Below are 20656 nucleotides of genomic sequence, written 5' to 3'. Positions count from 1 at the left end.
TAAAAGGCTCAAATAAACAAATTGAAATTATATATATAAATAATTTCCTCATATTTCAGTTCTGTCATTCAACACTAAAGCCATATTCTGCCCTTCTTATTACATCTTCTTAAAGTATTGCCTTTAAGAAAAACATTAATTTAAGCCTGGCTGCATGTTGTCTGCTCCTGCCTTACCAAGGAAGTGTGAACACATTAGTTTGGATAGTTAAGTTTCTGTTTCATTTCAGCCCTCCTTGCTACTTGACACTTCTCCAAGGCTTTGTAATGGAGAGAATACGAATGTAAAACTTTTTGTAAACAAAGGACATTTTATTCACTTGGTACCACACAGAATGACAGAAATGTTATTAAAGACAATGTATATCCTTTCGTTGATATCAGTCAGAATCTGGAAGGCTACAGATAGTTGAAGCCGGACATTAAGTGCAAATAAAACCTGGTCTAGGTTTGTGTAACGTTTACACTGCATAGATATCAGGTAAAAGTTTAACATAAAATAAAAAACATGTCTGATATGTAACATTACAAATCCCTGTTGTTGCTGCTGAGCAGTTTGGGATAGGACGTCCCGATGGATCGCCCGTGGCGACAGACCACCAGCTCCAGCACGTACTCGTCCACTTTAACCACCACGGAGGTCGTCTTCTCAGAGGACATGAGGAAGATGATGGTGAAGAGGGCAACCTCAAACTCAGGACTGACACCGATGAAGGAACCGCCCACTGGCTTCACCAAGCCTTTCCAGCTGAACTGCAGGTTCAGGACGTGGTCGTCATGATCAGGCTTAAAAAAAAGAGAGAAAAAAGAGAAAAGATGATGAAGATGATGAAGTTTTTCTTTATGTTAAATGGCAATGAAGCAGAATTGTCTTACAGTGTCTTTGTTGTCTCTTGCTTTGTAACCTTTATAGTCAACATGGCTGTGCTTCTCCTGCAGGTAGAACTGCACCCAGTTGTGAAGACCCATGATCTCCTGTCCAAATTTGGTTTCTCCAACAAACACATGCTCAAATCCACACGAGTCCTCGCTGAAACGAAAATAAAAATCAGCATACTCAAAGTGCAGGACTTTCTGGACACATTACAGTGGCTCCCTCTGCTGTTAGACGGAGACTCACCCTCCACTCCTGTCCCTGCGGTACAGGCGGAACCAGATGTCATACAGCTGTCTCTTAAACTGTGCAGGATCAGCTGCCGCCTGCCCCTTACGGACCAGATATTTGTGAGCACACTAGAAGTAAAAACAGCATATGATGACATTGCAGGCTGTGATAAAGACGAGGCATAACGAAGACGGAGAGTTGTTCACCTATTCAAAGAACGAGTGACAGTAATAGAACAGTCTAATGATCCAATCCTTTATGCAGCCAGTTGTCTTGTTTTTACAAGACAACTACTACACATATATTTTACATAACTGTATAGTGGCTGGGTATTCTAGGAAGTCACCTTTCATGTTAAATGTAACTAAATCCATCAGTAAACAATAGCTGGGTGGGAACCAGGAGCTGCTCTGTAGGATCATGGCAGCTTTTGTTAAGGGCGTGGTGCTTTTCTCTCTCTCTCTCTCTCTCTCTCTCTCTCTCACATAAAGACCAGTTCACCTTCATGACATCCGTCTCCATGATGGAGTCGATGAAGAGTTTGTTCTCCTCCAGCTCCTGGGAAGTGACGGTCTCTGACACACCTGTGGACGTCTCATAGTTGTCCAGCAAGCTGATGAAATCTGTATCAAAAGAAAATGTTATTAAACTGCAGAAAAAGGAGGAGAAAAGGTACGAAATAAAAACATAATGATAAAACAAACACTGCAGCTTACGGGCGTATGTCTTGATGCTCTTCAGTTTGTCTTCGTTGACGTATGTGAACAGAGGAGCCCTGGCCTGGTCTCTGGCATAGTTACTGCCCTGAGCCACATAACCAGCCTTGCCCTGAATAAAATCAACGTTCATCTTGTTAACTTTTAATCATAATCACTGTAGCAGCACATCAGTGAGTGTGGCAGTGCTGACCTGGAGAGAAATGGTGTAATCAGTCCCTGGTTTCAGGCGGTTGGTGTCCAGTATCCAGAGCTGGTTTAGCACCTCAGTGAGCTCCTTGTTGGCCTGTTGACTGTGACAAAACAATCTGATTAAATCTTTTACCAGCAGCAGTTTTTTTTCACACATAATAACATGTTATTCCTTCACAGTATCTACTGTACGGCAGTGGTGGTGGTGGTGGTGGGGACTGCGCAAAAACCTGAAATACTGGAATGACCTCACCTCCATCTTTAAGTTACTAATGTTATGTCAAAATCCTAACTTAAAAGTGCATCAGATCCCTACCACAGCCACACCCCGTGCAGCATGCAGGCGTTGATTGAGAATTTGGAAACAGTTGAGCAAGAAGCAAATGACAGGAAGAAGACGGAAACTCCTCTGTTCCTGATTTAGCCTGGGCACAGAATATTCACAACGACTGTGCACTTTTATTACCATAAACCAAACTATGTCCTGTTTGTTCTGTTGTATAATTCAACCCACTAATGAGTGGCAGACTCTGCTGCCCCCTCAAACAACAACCTCCACACATAGGATGCACAGATCCACTGTGGCAAACCGATTATCTGCACGGAGGGAGAACACCGTGTGTCAGAGGAGAACCAACAAACCAGGACATTCTTCTATCAATGAGAACCATGAACAGTGTCATGTTACAGCCGCATATTTACATCAAACACTACAGAGTTGGAAAGAAACAGAGTGTGAAAGCGGTCACAAAATGGTTCAAAGTATCAGCACTTCCTCCTTCCTGAAAAAGCATTTAACAGAAACTGTAGGAAACAAACTTTAAGGCATAAATCTCGTTTGTGTTTGTCATATTTGTTTCTAAAACTCACCTCCTTGCCATGGTTTCGTTCAGTGGAAAAACTTACTGCGACTTCTCACATCCTCTCAGAAGAGTATCGTGGCATACGTACAGTTATCCGAGGCGTCAATCATGACATCTCGAAGAGAGGCAGCCAATTAGAAGGCAGGGAAACGACCGCGCCCCTCCCACTGGCAGGAGATGGGCTGAGATCTGTGATTAAATCAATATTACAATGTACAGTGTAATCTTAAATATTTGTATTAAGGTTTAAACAATAGGTAGTTGCATTTAGATGAATAACTATATGTAAATAAATAAAATAATCGACTTATAATAATTGCACACATGATACATTTAGAACTATTACATCTCTAAATTATTTTCTCTAGATCGTTGTTGTGTTGAAAATTAACATTAATAAATTAATTTTAACATTAATAAACTGTAAAATTGAAATTAAAATTTAAAATGTTACCTTATTTCACAGAAAAGCTCTACTTGGCTTTTATTTTGAAAAAGCTCGTCCTCGAGTCGGAGGAAGTGGCTTTTGCGCAAGCGCCACAGCTCCACACGTTGTTTTGGAGTTTAGCAAACCTAATAACTAATATTATGTACTATGCAGCGATATAGTTTTCGTGTTTTGTTTTTACTGTGTTCCCCTCTAGACTTCGGTTTGAATTATTGGCAGCCGTTGGTCATATAAGGTGATATAGGTCTGTAATAAACAGGTCCAGAAAGCTAAACATTAGCCGACTAGCTTACTCTGCTGTAGGTACGTACAGGAGGCAGCATGGCAGCAGCTGTGCTGGGGCTGATAGCCGGCAGCTACGAGCAGGTCACGTTTGGTTACCGAGTGAAAACGGATGAAGAGGTAGGAAGAAGTCTTTTGTTGTATGGTGGAAATGACATTAGTGAAGACCGCTCTGTGTCACGTTATTCGTGATGAGGCTAGCAATTAGCATAATATAATAACAGAAGTAAAGTTTACTTTAATTTGATAAAATGGTGGACACTGACACTTCAATGCTGTCAATATCTAGGTAGTGATATATACAGTGCTCAGTAATTACAGGTAGTAGACCAATGCATACTACAGAAAGTGTATAAATAATAGATTTTGACTAAAATGCTTCTCATTAGGTTCATTTTGGCTCTTTGTAAGAATCCCCTGATGTCATTTAGTGTTTTCTTTCTTTCTTTGTACATCTCTATTCTCTGTTGTTGTCAGTTGTTAGATAGAATTAATGTTTTTCTTGATCGTGCAGAAGTGGTCGGCCGAGGCAGACTTCACCCATCACGCTCACACAGCTACAGTATCAGCTGTAGCAGCCAGTGAGCGATTTGTGGTCACGGGAAGCAAAGATGAGACCATACAGTTGTATGATATGAAGAAGAGAACGGATCATGGCGCTTTACTGCATCACAGTGGTGAGTGTCATCAGTTTATGTCGGGATTTTTACTCTTTTCATAATGACAGCTGCGATCTGTATGACTGAAACCACCTTACGCTGCACAGGCAGCATCACGTGCCTTGAGTTTTATGGGACGGCACACTTACTGAGTGGAGGAGAAGATGGACTCCTGTGTGTGTGGAGCACCAGAAAGTGGGAGTGTCTGAAATCGATTAAAGCTCACAAGTAAGCACACAGTGAAAAACACACTGAGGAGGATTTAAGCAAAAGTTGTTTCCATGAAGTGTCTGTATTTATTGCTGTTTTTTTCCAGAGGTCAAGTCACGTCGCTGTCCGTCCATCCTTCTGGGAAACTTGCGCTTTCTGTTGGGACAGATAAAACTCTGAGGTAAAATTCACAGCCTGCTTGGAAAATCATGACTCACAAACAGAAAAGAATGAGTTTTTATTCTTTCAGAACATGGAATCTCATCAACGGAAGATCAGCTTTTATCAAAAACATCAAGCAGAGTAGGTTCTCACTGATTTGACTACTACTACGTTTTAATGTATGTGTGAGACGAACCTGTTTCCTTTACTCTTTAAACAGATGCACACATCGTCAGATGGTCTCCAGATGGGGATAAATATGTGGTTGTGGTGAATGACAAAGTGGACATCTATGACCTGGAGACGGCATCTGTGATGGGAACGATCACAAACCCAAAGAGGATCTCATCTGTCAAGTTCTTAAATGTAAGTTCTCTCAATACAGCTCAATGACATTTTACGATTGCACCAATTTATAATTGTGATAAACAACATGTTGTAACCCTGCTCGCCTTTCAGAACTCCATCCTGGCTGTTGCAGGAGACGATGAAACTGTGCGGTTATGTGATGTGGGGAAAGCCGGATGTGTGTGTGAGTTTAAAGCTCATGAAACCAGGTCTGTTTTGTACCCCAGCATGACCCGACTATGTGCACCTCAGTGTCAGTATTTACTGTGCTTATAATTAATATATCTTTGTCTGATTTCAGAGTGAAAGCTGTTGACAGTTTGATGATGGACGATTACTGCGTGGTGGTGACAGCATCGAATGATGGATTCATCAAAATGTGGAGAATCCATCTTAAAGAGGCACGTCTCTCTCTGTTTGTTGTATTTTTAGCATTTAAATATCGGTCATTCATTTGCTCTGTCTTCACCTAAAACCTTTACATTTGGTGGAACAGTTGACCCATACCTGAGAGCCTCTAATATTTGACAATGCTTATGCCATTCTTCAGGAGTTGGAGCCTCCAACTCTGTTAGGGGAAGTGAACACAACTGCTAGACTGACCTGCCTCACTTTGTGGAAACCTTCATCGGTACAGCAGGTTGCTGAGGAAGCTGCGCCTAAGGCAACAACATCTGAAGGTAAAGGCAAAAAAAAAAATCTGAACCTGTTTAGCTCAACTAGAGGATGTGTAATAAAGGAGGATGTTTCTGTGTCTGTCCACAGAACTTGCCCAGGAACTGTTGAAGACAAAGAGAGTCCGAATTGCAGCAGAAGAAGTCATTCTAGAAGATGAGAGCAAACCCAAAAAGAAGAAAAAAGCCAGTGGAAAATAGAATATCACACAATAAAAAAAAAAGAATATATTTAACAATGTTGTTGTTAGTGTGGGGAAAACAGTATTGTATAGTCCTCAGTTTTAAAGACATGAACGTTTGTGGTGTTTCCACAAGGAGGCGATGAGGCGAAGCAGCTGATTGTATTTTTAGAAAATAAATTGGCTCCAGTTATGGTCACAAGTTGTCTCTTTTGTCTTTGTATTAGAGAACGAAAGAAAAGTTGTATAAATTGAGCAGCACAGCATGAGCTTGAGATTTATAACTGGCAAGCGTACTTTTATTTTGAAACCGGAAATGCGATCCCGGAAGTGAAGTGTTTCCGGAAACCAGTAGATGCAAAGTTTAAATAGTATATTAAAGACTTTAGTTGCTTTTTTTTCAGCACGTCTTCTATGATTCTTGCGTTACGATACGTAATCTCTTGGGTATTGTTAGGTGTGGCTCTCTAAGCTGCTCTTCCTCGGGTATCGCAGCAGACTGTGTGGTGATGGCTGTGGACTGGATTGGGTTCATTTATGCGGTTCTGGTGTCAACAGGAGGAGTCATAGGTTATGTAAAAGCAGGTAGGCGAGACACATGATTATATCTGGCAGCTACAATAGAAGATATGATGTGTCCAAATGCAAATGTGTTGTCATGAGTCATATCACAAACAATATCACATGTACCATGTTCCCACTGAGACTAGCTTCAAACCAGCAGGACCCAGTGTGAACAGTGTGGCTCTCTGTAGTTTCCATTTTATTAACGATATCATCTTAAACTTTTCTGATTAACTAACACAAAAAACATAGTGTAAAGTAAATAAAAGTAAAGATCATTACAACATCATTACAGGAGATCTATAGCAGTGTTGAATGATACAGTATCACCCTAATGCCCTTCAGAGGCATTCTGGGAAATGAGTTTGGCTGAAGACAAACATTACACAATAACTGTTTCCTCCACAGGCAGCGTCACCTCCCTGGTCGCAGGACTCCTGTTTGGCCTGTTGGCTGCAGTCGGCGCTTATCGGACATCTCAAAATCCCAGGAATGTGTGGCTTTCACTAGGTGAGCGAGTTAAGTTTGTGGCAGGTCAGACGCAGCTTTTTACAAACTCACAGCTATACATCTGTCTCCTGTTGACTGCAGGCACGGCAGGAACTCTGTGTGTAGTGATGGGACTGAGGTTTCTTGGCTCCGGGAAGTTCATGCCTGCTGGTTTAATGACTTTATTGAGGTAACGTATGATGTTTTTGTGCAACTCTTTTCCCATCTTCCTGACCTTTGATTAATCTGCATCATGTTGAATGTATAGCCTTCATTTTAATTTCATCTTTCTGTCAGTGGACTGATGCTGGTGAACATCATTGTTGGAATGCTGAAGAGGAAACCACACACATCTTAAACATATTTAAATGAATTTAAAGAATGTATTGTGTATCTTTCTGTTATGATGTCATGCTCTGTATCTATGTAAATTGAGAAATCCGTTTACCTTTTTTACTGCAGTTAAATAAATGTCGATTTGTTTGATTTTGTACTTTATTGTATGAAAATACAGTCAATTGTCCACATTTAATGATGTGTAATAGTGTTTCAAATTTGACATTCTGAGATCAGCAGCAGGTGAGAAGACTCAGAGACTCACAGTTCCTGACTGTTTTCTATACCTCCATGGAGTTCTATGTTAAAGAGATCATTAAATAAAACTGTTTTAAATTATATTTCTGCTCTTGTTTAAGTAAAACCTGACGGTAACCATGGGAAGAATTAAATAATTTACTCTCAATATCCCAAAAATGTCACCCAGGGAGAATATGGGAAAATAAAACTGGCTGGATGGTTGGAGGTGCTTCCTCTGGGTGGCAGTACAGTCCTCTGAAAGGCTGCCTCTGTTTTGGTCTTTGGAGGGGTGTCATGGAAGTCTGTCTGTTGGGTTGTGGTAGACTGTAACTGAGCTCATCGGACATCTTTTCTTTTGGAGGCAGCTTATCTGTTATTATAGGAAGATTAACAAACCACATTACAACAGAGAAACACAGGAGTTCATCAACCTAAGACCAAAACAAAGCATGTTACACTGACACTATAATTAGCTGTATTATCTCATCCTGCAAAAAAAAGAATCACCAAACATAATAAATAAACTCGACACTGCTGTGTTGTTTCATCACGTTCTCATCATGACTCAGATGATCATTTTGATCGAGCTGATAGCATTTGGATGATCAAAGGTCACCGACCCCTCACAAAAAAACGCATGTTTCTAGCCTTAAGGTCAAGAAATAAATAGAAAAATAAAAACAGAAAAACAGTAGGAACCTCATCACAAGGTCGAGCTGGTGGTTGCTCTTTCACTGCTATCATTTGATCTTCATTAGCATGGAACATTATGTCTTGTAATTACCTCATTGTGAGGCTAATAAAAGGATCTCATTGTTTTTATTTATGTATCTTACAAAGGCAGAGGTTAAAAACACCTCCTGTCATCCAGCTCTTTTTGGCAGCTAAAATTATATTTTAAAAAAAAACATCTTATGTACTATTTATGGATCTCCTTTAATATTATGTAACTGCAGAAATATCTTTCCTAAAATAGCAGGCCTATAAACATCCTCACTGACTTTCATCTGTCTCTTTAAATGTGTTTGCTCCATCTAGTGTTTGATTTTTATATCTGCAGCTGTTTGTGTCTTAAGGCCCACTTTATTTTATTTTATTTTGTTTTATTTTATTTTTCTAACCCCAGGGTCAGTCACTTAATTTTCCTGATCCTTGACTTGATTATGCATGATCTGTGTTGTGACGGAATGTTTTTATTCAAGTGACCTGAGCTGGAGAACAACATCATGTTATTTTGATTTGCTACAGAAGTGGGAGAGAAAAAATGAGATTTTTGTCCATTATTATATGTTATATGTTAAAATAAAAGTATTTATTGTGGTCTTATGGACTCAAATCAGAGGCCCAGTGATGCGTCCGCTCCATATATCTGCTCTGAGTCTTTAAAAACAAATGTGAGAATTGATAAGTGATTGTTCAGAATGCTTCACGTTACACTGATTAAATCATGTGACACAAACAAATTGTGCTAGATTAGACCTAATCTGAGTGAGAAACTGTTAGAAGTGTAAATCACATTTTTTTTTTACTACAGGCTATAAATTGCATGTTCTTTGTGTTGCGTTTGAGGACATCAGGAAAAAAAAAGAAAAAGCTTTGTGTTTAAAAAAAATCCAGATCAGGTTCTTTCTATCTTCAGAGCAGCAGACACCTTCTGCTTTAGACATGCAGGCTTGAAATGTGAGGAATGAAAATCATGACCAGCATTCTCGAAATGGCCATACTGTAGTAATATGACGTGCCGTGCATTGCACCTAACAGCTGTGCAGTCAGATTGTTGACTGTCTGCGCAGCGGATAGCCGCGTTTTTTCTCCAAGGTTGTGCTTTTGGTTACTTACGGTAAGGTGGACCCGCAGTGTCCACTAAAGGATCAGGTGATCCACTAACTACGAAGCGAAGGCTGACTGGGGAAAATGCAAAATGACATATAGCAAATGTCGGAGCATAATTCATTCACATTTTCGGCCCAAATCCGGATTTAAATCGCACCGCTGGAGCTCCAATGTGGCGATGACTCGTTAGGGCTGGAGGCGCAGCTGCGATTTTTTTTGATATTTTAATTTATGAGAAATCACATTCACAAACAAATATTGGTTTCAACATGGGGCTGTGCTACAGTTTGCGTCCCCGGCTCTTCGGGGACCTGAGCGGCTCTATCTCCAACGCTACCTCGGACTCGGATCAGCCTCCGGACGCCGCCGTGCCGAACCGCGCCGGGGGAGCTCGCCAGGAGGACACCGGGGGATGCGGGGAGACTTCGTCGCTACGCGGCGGCGGTGGTGTTGGTGGTGGCGGTGGCGGCGGCGGCCTGGTGCGCCCCGGGGACCCTGCTAGACTCCCGGCTGGGGAGCACCGCCGTGGAGACACCGGTACCGACGGTGTGCTAATACAAAACGGAGGTGGCGGTGGTGGTGGAGGAGGAGGCGGCAGCGGGAAGGGGACAGGAAAGGACCGCGGCCGACGCTTACAGCTGCTGCAAAAGACAAGCGCCCAAAAGCAGAAAAACTGGGACAAATTGCTGGTGGAGGAGAAGGAGGCCGAGAAGGAGGCGAAGAAAGTCAGTAAGAACATAGACAGGGCGCTGAAGGAGCTCAAGCGGGAGTATAAACAGACGCATCGGCTGCTGCTGCTCGGTAGGTTGTGTCTCTGTTATTGTTGGAAGGTGTTTTATTATTAGAAACCAAAACGCACCGGCCTTTCCAGAAATTATGTCACTGCTCTGGCGAGGCCTGCCACATCTGTGGGCTCGGCTGTGTGAAGACTATACCCCCCTGCGGCTGTCAATGACAAATGATGGAAGATGGACAAGCTTTTGTAGGGCTGATCAATTAATGCAGGCTTAGTGTTATTTTACAACAACAACAACAACAACAATAACAACAACACAGACTGTGCTTTAGTGCAGTTTTCACACAGGTCAGTTCTTAACTTTTAAACATCAGGGGGCCAACAGGAGCCTCATCATGGCTCCCATGAGAAAAAAAAAACAACAACAAAACAAACAAAAACAAAACACTTTGACAATAAAACACACAGCTGCTCCAGTTCCAGTGCTGAGATGTGACACACCGCCTTACTTTGAAAAGTGCACTGCTTCTTTTTCTCTGTATAATAAATGGCTACCAGTTTAATTTCCTGAGTAAACAGCCCGCACTAATTACACACAGGAAGAAATGGCTCATCCTAATGAAGTCACACAGGGAAGTGTCTTCCACGAGCTGCTGCTGCTGCTGCTGCTGCTGCTGTTGTAAACTTGTACAGCACCTTCGACCCACTACACACACACACACACACACACACACACACTCACTCAGTGTCTGTACTTTGGCTGCTATAATATCAGACTTATTGGGGGAGAATTGAGCGTCCTGCTGCTGCACACAGCACACTCCTGGTTTTTCTTAAGAGGCCTTTGGGACTTTATACCCTGAAGGACTCCTGTTGCATGCCAGAGGACTGGGCTGGTTTGTGTTCCTCTGAAAGTGGACACCTTTCAAATAGTGTTACATTTCAAGGCAGGTATTTAGTTAAGTAATGATAGCCATAAGGGAGCAGTGTTTATTCTATATATGTGCTTTGTGCCATGTGTAGTTGGAGCGGCTTTAAATTTATGGGTCGTACAGGTTGTAAATATGCCGAGCTGAAGCTGGTTTTAAGACATGAATGAATATTTTTGCTTTATTTCTTCATGTCTATTACTATTATTTAAATACTTTAGAGTTTGGACAGTGAGTCAGACAACAGTGAGTAACTTCAAGATGCAATCTGTTCACACCTTTATAAACTTCACCTTATATTTGGATTTTAAATGATTATTAGTTCAAATTGAGAAAAGAAAGACGCTTCATTTGAAATGTCAAAATCAGGCACAGTGACAGTGTGATTGGAGCTTCTTTGCCTTTTTAGTATAACTTGTAGTTTTGTTAGTTTCAAGCGCCGGAAAGCTGGGACAGGAACTGGAAGGCCTGTTACTATTATTTCTTGGAGAGGAAGTTACTTTATTGTTCAGCCTCTTGGATCAGATTCTGCCTCGGCCTGTGTGATAATATCTCTCGCCGCTTTCCTAGATGTCCTTAACTGGCTGTTTCATATCTCAGCCCGATCACTGTCGTGAGCCTGAACAACAGGCTGCCAGCAATGTTGAACAGAAGTGATCGCCGAGGCGATGTTAATCACTAACGTGCTGGACGTCACCACTTACTGTCCCCCTCTTTCCTTTTCTTTTCTCCCCCTGTTGTTTTTGTGTGTTGTTTTGAGTGTACTCTCCTGCATTTGAAAGCACAGTTTGGAAAATCTTACTCATCCACAAGAGACACTGGCTCACAGTGTAACCCTGCTGGCCCTCCCATCAGAGTTCGGGTGAACTTTGCATTCTGTCTGGATGAGGTTTTATCATTGACCATCGCTGAACTTTGCTACTCGCTGCACAGAATTCCCAGTTAATATAATGACCAACAGGAGGTAGTGCTGTATCAATTATTGTCATATTTATGATGCTGATAGCCAGGCCTGCAGTGTGAATTGTCTTGATACCAGTATCAGCTCAATCAAAGGGCACCACACCGCATTCAAAGGACATTGGACCGTGCCTGTTCTACAAGTTTTGCTTACTCTATAATTCATGCTTTATCAAGAGCCTCTGTCCCTACACCAAGGGCTGTAAAGTTCTTTCCAGCTTTTCAAGGAGGCTAATTTTAGCTGGATATCATTTGGAAGTGTGCCTCCTTCATACAGTACATGCTCCAATTACAGTCTGGGCCAAGTAAATAAGATTTATAGGCATCATCAAAAGAACTCTTGTCAAATGTATATTGTTAAGTTTGTCATTCCATAATGTAAATAGGCCTATATTTATCACAGTTCCCGTATTATATTACCTTTTATAAACACGTTAATGTTAAGTCTCACTCGTCCCCGGAATGTGTCGGATCACAGATCGTCCGTTCTGCCGAGCCTCTTCTGGGTCTTAGCTTTAAATGCAAATACTAAGCTGATGCTGGCTGAAGGAGGTCTGTGCCTTTTTCCCATTGATACCCAGGCTAAAACAGAGCAGGAGGACCAACAGGAGTAACAAAAACACACAAGTTCAGTCACAGATACTATGACTGTGCTGCTTGTATGAAATGGTCGACACTTCCTGTCTCCTAAATGGGCTGGTTGGAGCGTTGCTGGATGATATAATCATTAGAGAGACAGTAATGTAATAATTTGTATTGATTTGTTTTCTTTTTTTTGTGTGTTTTCATTTGCTGGAATTAGATCTTTACACGGCTCCCAGCTCACATATTAAGTATTACAAATATTTGTTATCTTAGGGTGTTTTTGTTGCCATAACCATGCGCTGCTGGGACAATGACAGCCTCAAAAACACCATTTGAAATCAGAACGCTGAATGTGAAGCACGTGTGGCACAGATAGAGGATGCTGTGAACATTTAAACCAGCTGCGTTGGTGGGGCTTGTCCCCTTATGATGTCACAAGGGGTTTTTAAAAACTGAATAAGCTGTTCAGATGCACTGGAGCTGATAGTTAGTATATATTTATGGGTCACACCATAAGGAGAGTGATGCATGATCGGTCCCTTTCAAAGGTTTGGGCTGTGTATTGGTACGAGCCTGGTGTTAGAACACACACGTCTTATAGTATATTTTGATAAACTAGGCAGTATATTACAGTTTTTTAATGGGAATCTGTTTAAAAAAATGCACCTCCATACATTTGTATTCATCACAGTTGCCTATTGTTGAGCTACATAATTAACAATTGTCAATATTCTAATATTATGTTTTAATACAATTTCAAAAACATGATGACGCAAGTTATCAATATGTTTTTACACTTCTGTTCAAGATCATTAAGTCCCAGTTTTTAGATAAGCAATATGAGGATGCTATTGATCAGAAAGTGAACTAAAGAGTCTCAAAACTCAATGATAAACCATTTCCTGTTTATTGTTTCATACACATTTTCCTCCACATTGTTAAAAAGTTTAACAACGAACAGACGGTTGCCTGATCTACTGACATGTCATTTGTTACTGTATGTGTACTGGAGCTTCAGCTTTCCAAACGAATCATGATGTGACACTTTAATGCTCACATGCACGTATGTTACTCACAGATAAACTGGTGCTAAACTTTGCACGGTGAACATGCAAAACCGAAAGGTTTGGTTTTTAAAAATATAATTCACACATCATCGCAGTCTACTTAAGAGGAAGCTGCAGTGAGCTAAATATAAACAGCAGACAGTACTTCCTGAAAAGGATGATAATTTATGCAGTAAAACGTACTTCTGTATCATTCATGTGGAGCTGACAGCAGCTACACAGCATGCAAGGCATATGCAGTGCCACCTCTGGCCACTAGAGAGCACTGTGGGCCAGTCACTTGTTTTGACCTTGCTTGATAAGGTGGGGAGACAGGCTTTTTTCTCTCTCTCTCTCTCTTTTGGTATGTCAGATGGAGTATTGATGGTGGTGTTATCATGCCATTATAAGTGAAGTGAAAGTTTCAGGCTTGATTTACATGATGCACAACTTTTGTCCCTCTAATTTCACTACAGGAAAGGAGTGTTTGCATTTTATTTGTATAATGAGGACAAAAACAGCTGACTCCTTGTTATGTGTTACACAAATAGCCATCCATGTTTGTCTTGTGCTGTAGAGAGTGATTTGTGAGTGGCTGTAACACATGCAATACTGTACTGTGCTGTTGAGTTTGAAAGGCCCTGTGTGCAGAATAGACAGTTAGCCTAGCGTTAGCTCTAGCAGGCCTGCTCTTGAATAAAAAAAAAAAAGAATTAACTCCTGATCTCATACACAAACTGTTATTACTGCTGCAGTGTTCACATTAACAACCCCGCTCTCCCACCACCACCACCACCACCACCCCCCACGCCCTTTTTGGTAGAGAGGAAGCCACAACCAGCTAAACATAAATGTCAGACAATACTCACAGCAGAGACAGTTTTTCTGTTTCCTTTTTCGGGTGACTTGCACTGCCAGAATGTAGTCACACATGCTTCTATTTTTAGATATAAAAATCTCATTAGCATGCAAAAATAATAATAAGACCTAGAATAAAACCCTTCATGATGTGATCTGTATGTTGGGGATCATTTATCTGTGTGACTTTAAACATTTAAGGAACTTCACCAAGTATTTATTAATTACACTCAGCAAGTCTCTTCATTGTGCTCGGTGTGGTGCTTTAAAATACGCCGGGGCGTTTCTGTTCACATTGCATAAGGTGTTATTAGGGTATTCCTGCACTGTGCTGTGCTGTTTGGACTTTGTGTTGTGTTGGAGCGTCCTCATAACTTTATGATGATCTTGGAACTAAGGTGCATTTTTTTTTTATCTCCAATGATGATATCACCTCAGTTTTACAGTAGAGTGATGTGCTGTTTGGTTTTCTGTATAATTTTGCCAACCCAGCACAGATAAAAGGAGGACTTTAAGAAGATTTCAAAGCCACTTAGCAGAGCTGATAGCACAGGTCAATCAAAGACTGATATATATATAATTCTCATTTGGACAAGATTCTCACACACAGTCAAGACAAATGTCAAGGAATCAACTCTAGAAGGCCAAAGATTTTACTAGTATACATATAAAAAAAATGTCTTCTTTCACGTCCTCTTCATCTTCCCTTAAAAGGGGATGTGACCCACAGACTGCTGGGCTACAGAGCCATTAATGAAAAACCTTTTCCTCACATAAACATATAGAAGTAGTGCCAGTATCAACACACTGCAGGCACACATACTCATTTTACACCCATTAAGGTGGAGTTGACTTGATTTTATGCAGGTTGTTTATTGTATAGAAGGATGTCATTTATTTATTTTGGACATTAAAAATACTCAAGCACAGTATTTATAAGTGTCATATATACATATCTATATATCAAGAAACCTTTATTAGTCCCACAATGGGGAAATTGCATGAATGGTGTTTTATGAATATGTGGTGTAGGAAGGTGTATTTACTCGAGTACAGTGCTGTTTGTTTCAGAGGAAGTTATTAGTACTCCACCAGATTCTAGATTCAACTTTCCAGCTGTGTATATTGTAGTAAATCAGCTCTTTGGGCCACATTATTGTGGTGTTTATAAATAATAATAACAAAGTGGAGTATCTACACAGAACAGTGGAGTAAAAGTAAACTATACCTGTTGACTGTATTTATGTACAGTTCTGAGGCCAAGAACATAGTTACTTTATTCCTTGACAGATGAAAACATTTAGTTTGATGAAAATTTAACAATAAAAGTAACAAAACAGACAATTTCCATCTTAGTTTAGTTACTTTGCAGATTCAGATCAAGAAGAAACAGTATAATAACAGTATTATAACTGGTTATGCATATTATTAGTTAATATAAGAGTGCAAATGAAGGCGTCAGTAAATATTATTCACATGATAAATAAATACGTGGTACCTTGAAATGAGTCATTCTGTAGTCCTGGTATTGGGTGAAGTTTTCTGGCTAACAGTATATATATATATATATATATATCAAATGTATATATATATATATATTTATATATATCTGTCATAGATTGATACTGGCTGGAGAATAACAGTCTCGTCTTGTCTCCGCCTTTGCTAAAACCTCGCTCGCTGTGCCACAGTTTCAGTTGTTTCCTATGGAGCTGCTGCAGCCTTTTTCACTCACTGGTTGGTTTGGTTGATGTTGCAACAGTAGGACTATAAATGGACCCATACATCAGTCCGGTGTTGTGCCAGTGTAGGTAGAAGTGTGTGTGTCCCAGTCAGTGACTACACCTGGATGTCACTAAGAAATGGAACGTTGCCAGATATGAACTGTTTTAATCCATCATTTAAGCCTGTTTTGTTGCCTTTGAGACTTCAGACTGTGACAATGAGCCTGTCATAACTTCTCCTATAGAAGAAGCATGTTGTAGCATTAGCAAAATAAAAACACTCAACAGAGGATATCTACACTTTAAACTACATAATCAATATCATCAATATCAGTCAAATTATTTCCACATATCAAATGGATGTTTGTGCAATGTCCACACATGCCTATGTTGCTGCTTTTAGGACTTTACAAGCACTTCAAAATGGTGTTATTGCTACTTTTACTTCATGTGAGTTTCACTTCCAGGTGATCCTGGAAGTAGAAGAGCTGTAATGTTTACACAAACAAGCACAACAACACACACACACAGGTACAAGACAACACACACACAGAGAGAGAGAGAGAGAGAGAGAGAGAGAGAGAGAGAGAGAGCTGTAAACGGGTTGCCAGTTTGGGTCAGGGCCATCTCACTGACTGGAAGCCAGCACGAAGACAGACCCAGCCCCTCTCTGTACAGCAGCAGCGAGAGAGAGAGAGAGAGAGAGAGAGAGAGACACCACCAGCAGCAGCAGCACAGAGGCGTCCGGGCTTCCACCCCTTTCTGCTGATAGCAGAATATTGACGGATTAAAATCGGGAATGGCCGCTGTGCTTTCGCTACACAAGTTCTAAAAAAAAAAAAAAAATGCTAAATATCCGTGCGGGCTGTTCATGTTACAGTTTAAACGCAGGTTTGTTTTCCACCTCCACGGTCCACGGCTACTTCCTGGTGCCACAGAGAGAGGCAGTGCTGAGTTAAAGAGACAGAAATACTGATAGAAATTCAGATAGAAAAAAAAATACTGAGAGAAGAGAGGGGCTGCAGACGCGATAGGAACAGTTGACTGGATTCCCAGAAATTGAAATCCCCCCTCTCTCTCTCTCTCTCTCTCTCTCTCGCTGTCTCTTGTCTGTCTCTCTCTTCTTCTTCTTCTTCTTCTTCTTCTTCTTATTTAATGTGTATTTTTGTGGACATTTCCTGGTTGGAGCGAGTCGATATTCTTCGTTGGTTTGTGAACTAGCAAACGGTTTGGATGACGCTTGGCTGCGGCTAAAGCGGAATTGTAACGGGGAGAAACATATTCCTCCCTCCGACGGTAAAAAAGGAAGAAGCCTCGCCGAGATTTCTCTTCTTTTGTCGTTTTTTTTTTTTTTTTTGTTCCTCCTTTTTTTTTTTTATTTACAGTAGATCCATTTTGTATTATCTTGAAACCCACACATCATCCCGGCTGTTCTCTCTCTCTCTCTCTTTATATATATATATACATATATACATATATATATATATATATATTCTTTTTTTTTTAAATATTTTTTCACGATTCCACCAAGGAAGGGTTAGGGCGACGGAAGATGGGTTGTTTGGGCAACAGCAAGACTGAAGATCAACGCATCGACGAAAAGGCACAACGAGAGGCTAATAAAAAGATAGAGAAACAGTTACAAAAGGAAAGACAAGCGTATAAAGCCACACACAGGCTCTTATTACTCGGTAAGGCTACATGTTTGTTTGTTTTTTTTTTATCATATGTGAAGCTAAGCTAATCCCTTTTCGTTTACCGAACCACGTAGCCCCATTTGACAGCGGCGCGCTGGCAATAATATGTCATGGGGGTGGATATTGATGGAAGCGAAGCTCCCAGAGCCTACGATTATTAACTGAGCCTTCATTTCACAAACATTTAGTTGTTGTTGTTGTTGTTGTTTTGTTTGTGGAGCTTGGTTATCGGTTGATATTTGTGTGTGATAGCTGACTGTATTCTGTGGTGTGTGTGTGTGTGTGTGTGTGTTTTTTCGAAGGTGCGGGAGAGTCCGGAAAAAGCACCATTGTGAAGCAGATGAGGATTCTACACGTCAATGGCTTCAACGCGGAGTGAGTGCTGCTCAATACGCTTATTCAACAGCAACATTAACGCCTCATATAATCATAATAATCATAAAAAAACGGCTTATTTTCATGGCTTTCCTCCCTCCTCTTCCTCCCCTTCCTCCCAATGCATAACACTGTCGAGGCCAGCACAGCATATATAGCTTGTGTGGATGGATTTTCCCCAGGCACTGCAGCGCCTGTTGGGCCCTGTATCCCATGCAAAGCAGCTAATATATATACCCCCTTCTCTCATTTTCTTCCACTGCTCCTTTTTGTGTACAGTTATAACACATATGAGAGAATTTCAGTGTCGCACAGATGGCAAATAATTCACCGTTTCCTGTTTCATGTGAGAGGGTGAAAGGTTGTGATCGACACAGGCCTATTGATGATTTGTTTTGCTGCAAGGCCCTGCATGGCATTGATCTTAACAGTGGGGTCTAATTTTAAACAGGCCCCAAACATGTCAAGAGTCATATAAGTGTGTATGAATATCCTCCTTACTAAAAGTATTTATCTCACAATCTTACCTTGCTCAGCACCTTGTAACTGAACTTGTGTGACCATACAGTCTTATTATTGTGATGTGATTACCTGGAGGGATGCATTTTTGTGTGTGTGATCTGCTCACACATCTGCTCTGTCCCCCCCCCCACCACCACCACCACACATGCAGAGAGAAGAAACAGAAAATCCAAGATATTCGGAAAAACGTGAAGGATGCCATAGTGGTGAGTTTCATCTGCATCACCTCCCAAATGGGCTCAATGTCTCTGTTGCAATCCCATTTTACTGATTATTACACAGGCTTACAATCTGTATTCATCCTGCTTAATGCTTGTTTCTCTCTCCCCACCCTCACCCTCTCTCCTCTAACCCTCCCTCCCCTCCATCCCTCTCCTGTAACTTCTGCTTTGTAGACTATAGTGTCTGCGATGAGCACTTTAATACCCCCTGTCCCACTAGCCAACCCAGAGGACCAATTCAGAGTCGAGTACATCAAAAGCATAGCACCACTCTCGGACTTTGACTATTCACAGGTAAGACATTTTGTAAAAGTTTCTGTGAGTGAATGTGAATGTGTTGACTTTTGTTAACCTAACGCTGCCTGTCTTCTTTAATTTATTGCTTCTCATGGTCTGGTCTGGTTTGGTTTGGTGGGCTCTTTCCCATGAAGGATATGAGATAAGAATGGAAATGATAACTAAACAAATCGAAGCCTGATGTACTGTATGCGGGCATGAATGCAAGTTGGAAGCGCATGGGATTCTTTTCAGTGTGTGATCGGCCATTCGATAGCACGAGGTCATGTGTCGGAAATGTAGATAATGTTTTACATAATTCTGAAAGTGTTCCTTGTTTGACACTGGTTGCGGCAGCGCCACAAAAACAGGAATGACAAATGAATGTGGCCGGCCGCTGTAGGTAGACAGGCTCCCTGAGGTTTGAACATGTTTGTTGGGTGCCACTGACAAACATATTGGACACAGTGGACTCCCCCATTTTGTCATTTCTTGTGTTGGAACTACAGCAAAGTATCGTCTTCCATGTTGGAACTGTAGTTTAAAAAATATAGCTTTGATTCAGGACACAACATAAATCAGTTAAAGGTGTCACCTTCAGGCCTTAGCTCATTGTAATTCACTGGTTTGTAGTTGATTCATCTAGAAAACAATTGATAATGAATGTGAATTATTTATATGTGTTTTGATCTCTTGGTGCTATCAAGACCTCAATCAAAGGCTAATGTGCAGGCCATGTGGAATAAAGCTCTCTTAGTTTGGATCTTAAAACTGTCCTTTGGTGCCTACGCTGCATTATTGTACAGCTGTGCGTTGTTTTGTTTGTTTTTTTTTTGCGTTGCCAATGTTGAAGTTTCCCAGCTTTTCTCTCAGCAACTTTAATTGACAGAAATTAAAAGCATTTAGGTGTTGGTTTCATGCTGGGGCCCAGAGTGAGAGAGAGAGAGAGAGAGAGAGAGAGAGCGCTAACAGCGCCTCAGTAGTGTGTAGCTGCTCTGATGTTGTGTTTGTGTGAGGGCCAGGGCCATGGGGGAGAGTCGGCGTTGAGTTCCCAGGCCCAGCCAGGCCAAAGGGAACAACATGGCTCTGTGTTGGAGCATCTGTGCTTGTCATCAGTCTCGGGCTTCACTTGTGCCGTCAGTGTCTCCGCTAAATTGTCACTTGGTGCCACCAGGCATGATATCCAATACAGCAGCGCAGGAACACAGCCAAACCTGTGGCTTTCACCTGTTGCCGTTGTTTAGGAAATGTGGGAGCATATTTTACCTGGAAAATTTCGGACAGATGATGTCATGCTTTGTGATAGGGTATTACAAGACAATAATCTTTTCCCTGAATGGGTTACTTTATGAGTGTAGGTGGAAGGTTGTGGTAATAATCCGGCATAGAAAGATGTGATGCTGCAACATCATCGGGCTTGATGTT

General features: G+C 41.1%; 4 protein-coding genes across 5 annotated transcripts in view; 3 read left to right on the top strand and 1 right to left on the bottom strand.

Moving 5' to 3' along the window:
• Window positions 1–290: 290 nt before the first annotated feature.
• Window positions 291–2983, bottom strand: LOC114449832 (poly(U)-specific endoribonuclease-C-like). The gene is made up of 7 exons (XM_028427666.1): window positions 2883–2983; window positions 2014–2113; window positions 1821–1932; window positions 1606–1727; window positions 1120–1232; window positions 876–1029; window positions 291–785 (listed from the first exon to the last, which is right to left on the bottom strand). The coding sequence occupies exons 1-7, from the start codon at window positions 2891–2893 to the stop codon at window positions 525–527; spliced, it is 873 nt and encodes a 290-aa protein (XP_028283467.1). The 5' UTR covers window positions 2894–2983; the 3' UTR covers window positions 291–524.
• Window positions 2984–3394: 411 nt separating this feature from the next.
• pak1ip1 (PAK1 interacting protein 1) lies at window positions 3395–6039 on the top strand. Its single transcript, XM_028427224.1, has 10 exons — window positions 3395–3725; window positions 4120–4282; window positions 4372–4492; window positions 4581–4655; window positions 4725–4777; window positions 4857–5002; window positions 5096–5193; window positions 5286–5385; window positions 5535–5664; window positions 5750–6039. Exons 1-10 carry the CDS (start codon window positions 3645–3647, stop codon window positions 5857–5859), a joined length of 1077 nt encoding a protein of 358 aa, XP_028283025.1. The 5' UTR covers window positions 3395–3644; the 3' UTR covers window positions 5860–6039.
• A 50-nt stretch (window positions 6040–6089) lies between these two features.
• On the top strand, window positions 6090–7379 carry LOC114449504 (transmembrane protein 14C-like). Its single transcript, XM_028427226.1, has 4 exons — window positions 6090–6425; window positions 6813–6914; window positions 6996–7083; window positions 7191–7379. Exons 1-4 carry the CDS (start codon window positions 6350–6352, stop codon window positions 7249–7251), a joined length of 327 nt encoding a protein of 108 aa, XP_028283027.1. The 5' UTR covers window positions 6090–6349; the 3' UTR covers window positions 7252–7379.
• A 1969-nt stretch (window positions 7380–9348) lies between these two features.
• Window positions 9349–20656, top strand: part of LOC114449369 (guanine nucleotide binding protein (G protein), alpha activating activity polypeptide, olfactory type) — a 35193-nt gene continuing 23885 nt past the window's right edge. Inside the window, exons 1-4 of one of the 2 annotated variants that reach the window (XM_028426972.1) lie at window positions 9349–10103; window positions 18140–18212; window positions 18886–18940; window positions 19130–19249. In XM_028426972.1, coding sequence (XP_028282773.1) covers window positions 9572–10103; window positions 18140–18212; window positions 18886–18940; window positions 19130–19249 — 780 coding nt within the window. In that variant the 5' untranslated portion in view covers window positions 9349–9571. Of the gene's footprint in view, window positions 10104–17486; window positions 17832–18139; window positions 18213–18885; window positions 18941–19129; window positions 19250–20656 lie in introns of those variants that run through there. The other variant, XM_028426973.1, reaches the window with a different exon arrangement.

The sequence above is a fragment of the Parambassis ranga genome, chromosome 17 (genome assembly GCF_900634625.1).
Source record: "Parambassis ranga chromosome 17, fParRan2.1, whole genome shotgun sequence".
In the NCBI taxonomy this organism is placed as follows: domain Eukaryota; kingdom Metazoa; phylum Chordata; class Actinopteri; family Ambassidae; genus Parambassis; species Parambassis ranga.
This window is presented reverse-complemented; position numbering and strand designations above follow the sequence as displayed.

Bases quoted from the DNA above. Each gene is read 5' to 3' on its own strand.
- pak1ip1 (XM_028427224.1), top strand. From the start codon at position 3,645: ATGGCAGCAGCTGTGCTGGGGCTGATAGCCGGCAGCTACGAGCAGGTC. The intron at 5,194-5,285 runs GTCTGTTTTGTA...GTCTGATTTCAG, and splicing joins TTTAAAGCTCATGAAACCAG to AGTGAAAGCTGTTGACAGTT. The intron at 5,386-5,534 runs GCACGTCTCTCT...GCCATTCTTCAG, and splicing joins GGAGAATCCATCTTAAAGAG to GAGTTGGAGCCTCCAACTCT.
- LOC114449504 (XM_028427226.1), top strand. From the start codon at position 6,350: ATGGCTGTGGACTGGATTGGGTTCATTTATGCGGTTCTGGTGTCAACA. The intron at 6,426-6,812 runs GTAGGCGAGACA...TTTCCTCCACAG, and splicing joins CATAGGTTATGTAAAAGCAG to GCAGCGTCACCTCCCTGGTC. The intron at 6,915-6,995 runs GTGAGCGAGTTA...TGTTGACTGCAG, and splicing joins GAATGTGTGGCTTTCACTAG to GCACGGCAGGAACTCTGTGT.
- LOC114449832 (XM_028427666.1), bottom strand. The intron at 1,728-1,820 runs GTAAGCTGCAGT...CTTTTGATACAG, and splicing joins GAGCATCAAGACATACGCCC to ATTTCATCAGCTTGCTGGAC. The intron at 1,030-1,119 runs GTGAGTCTCCGT...TTTTCGTTTCAG, and splicing joins CGCAGGGACAGGAGTGGAGG to CGAGGACTCGTGTGGATTTG.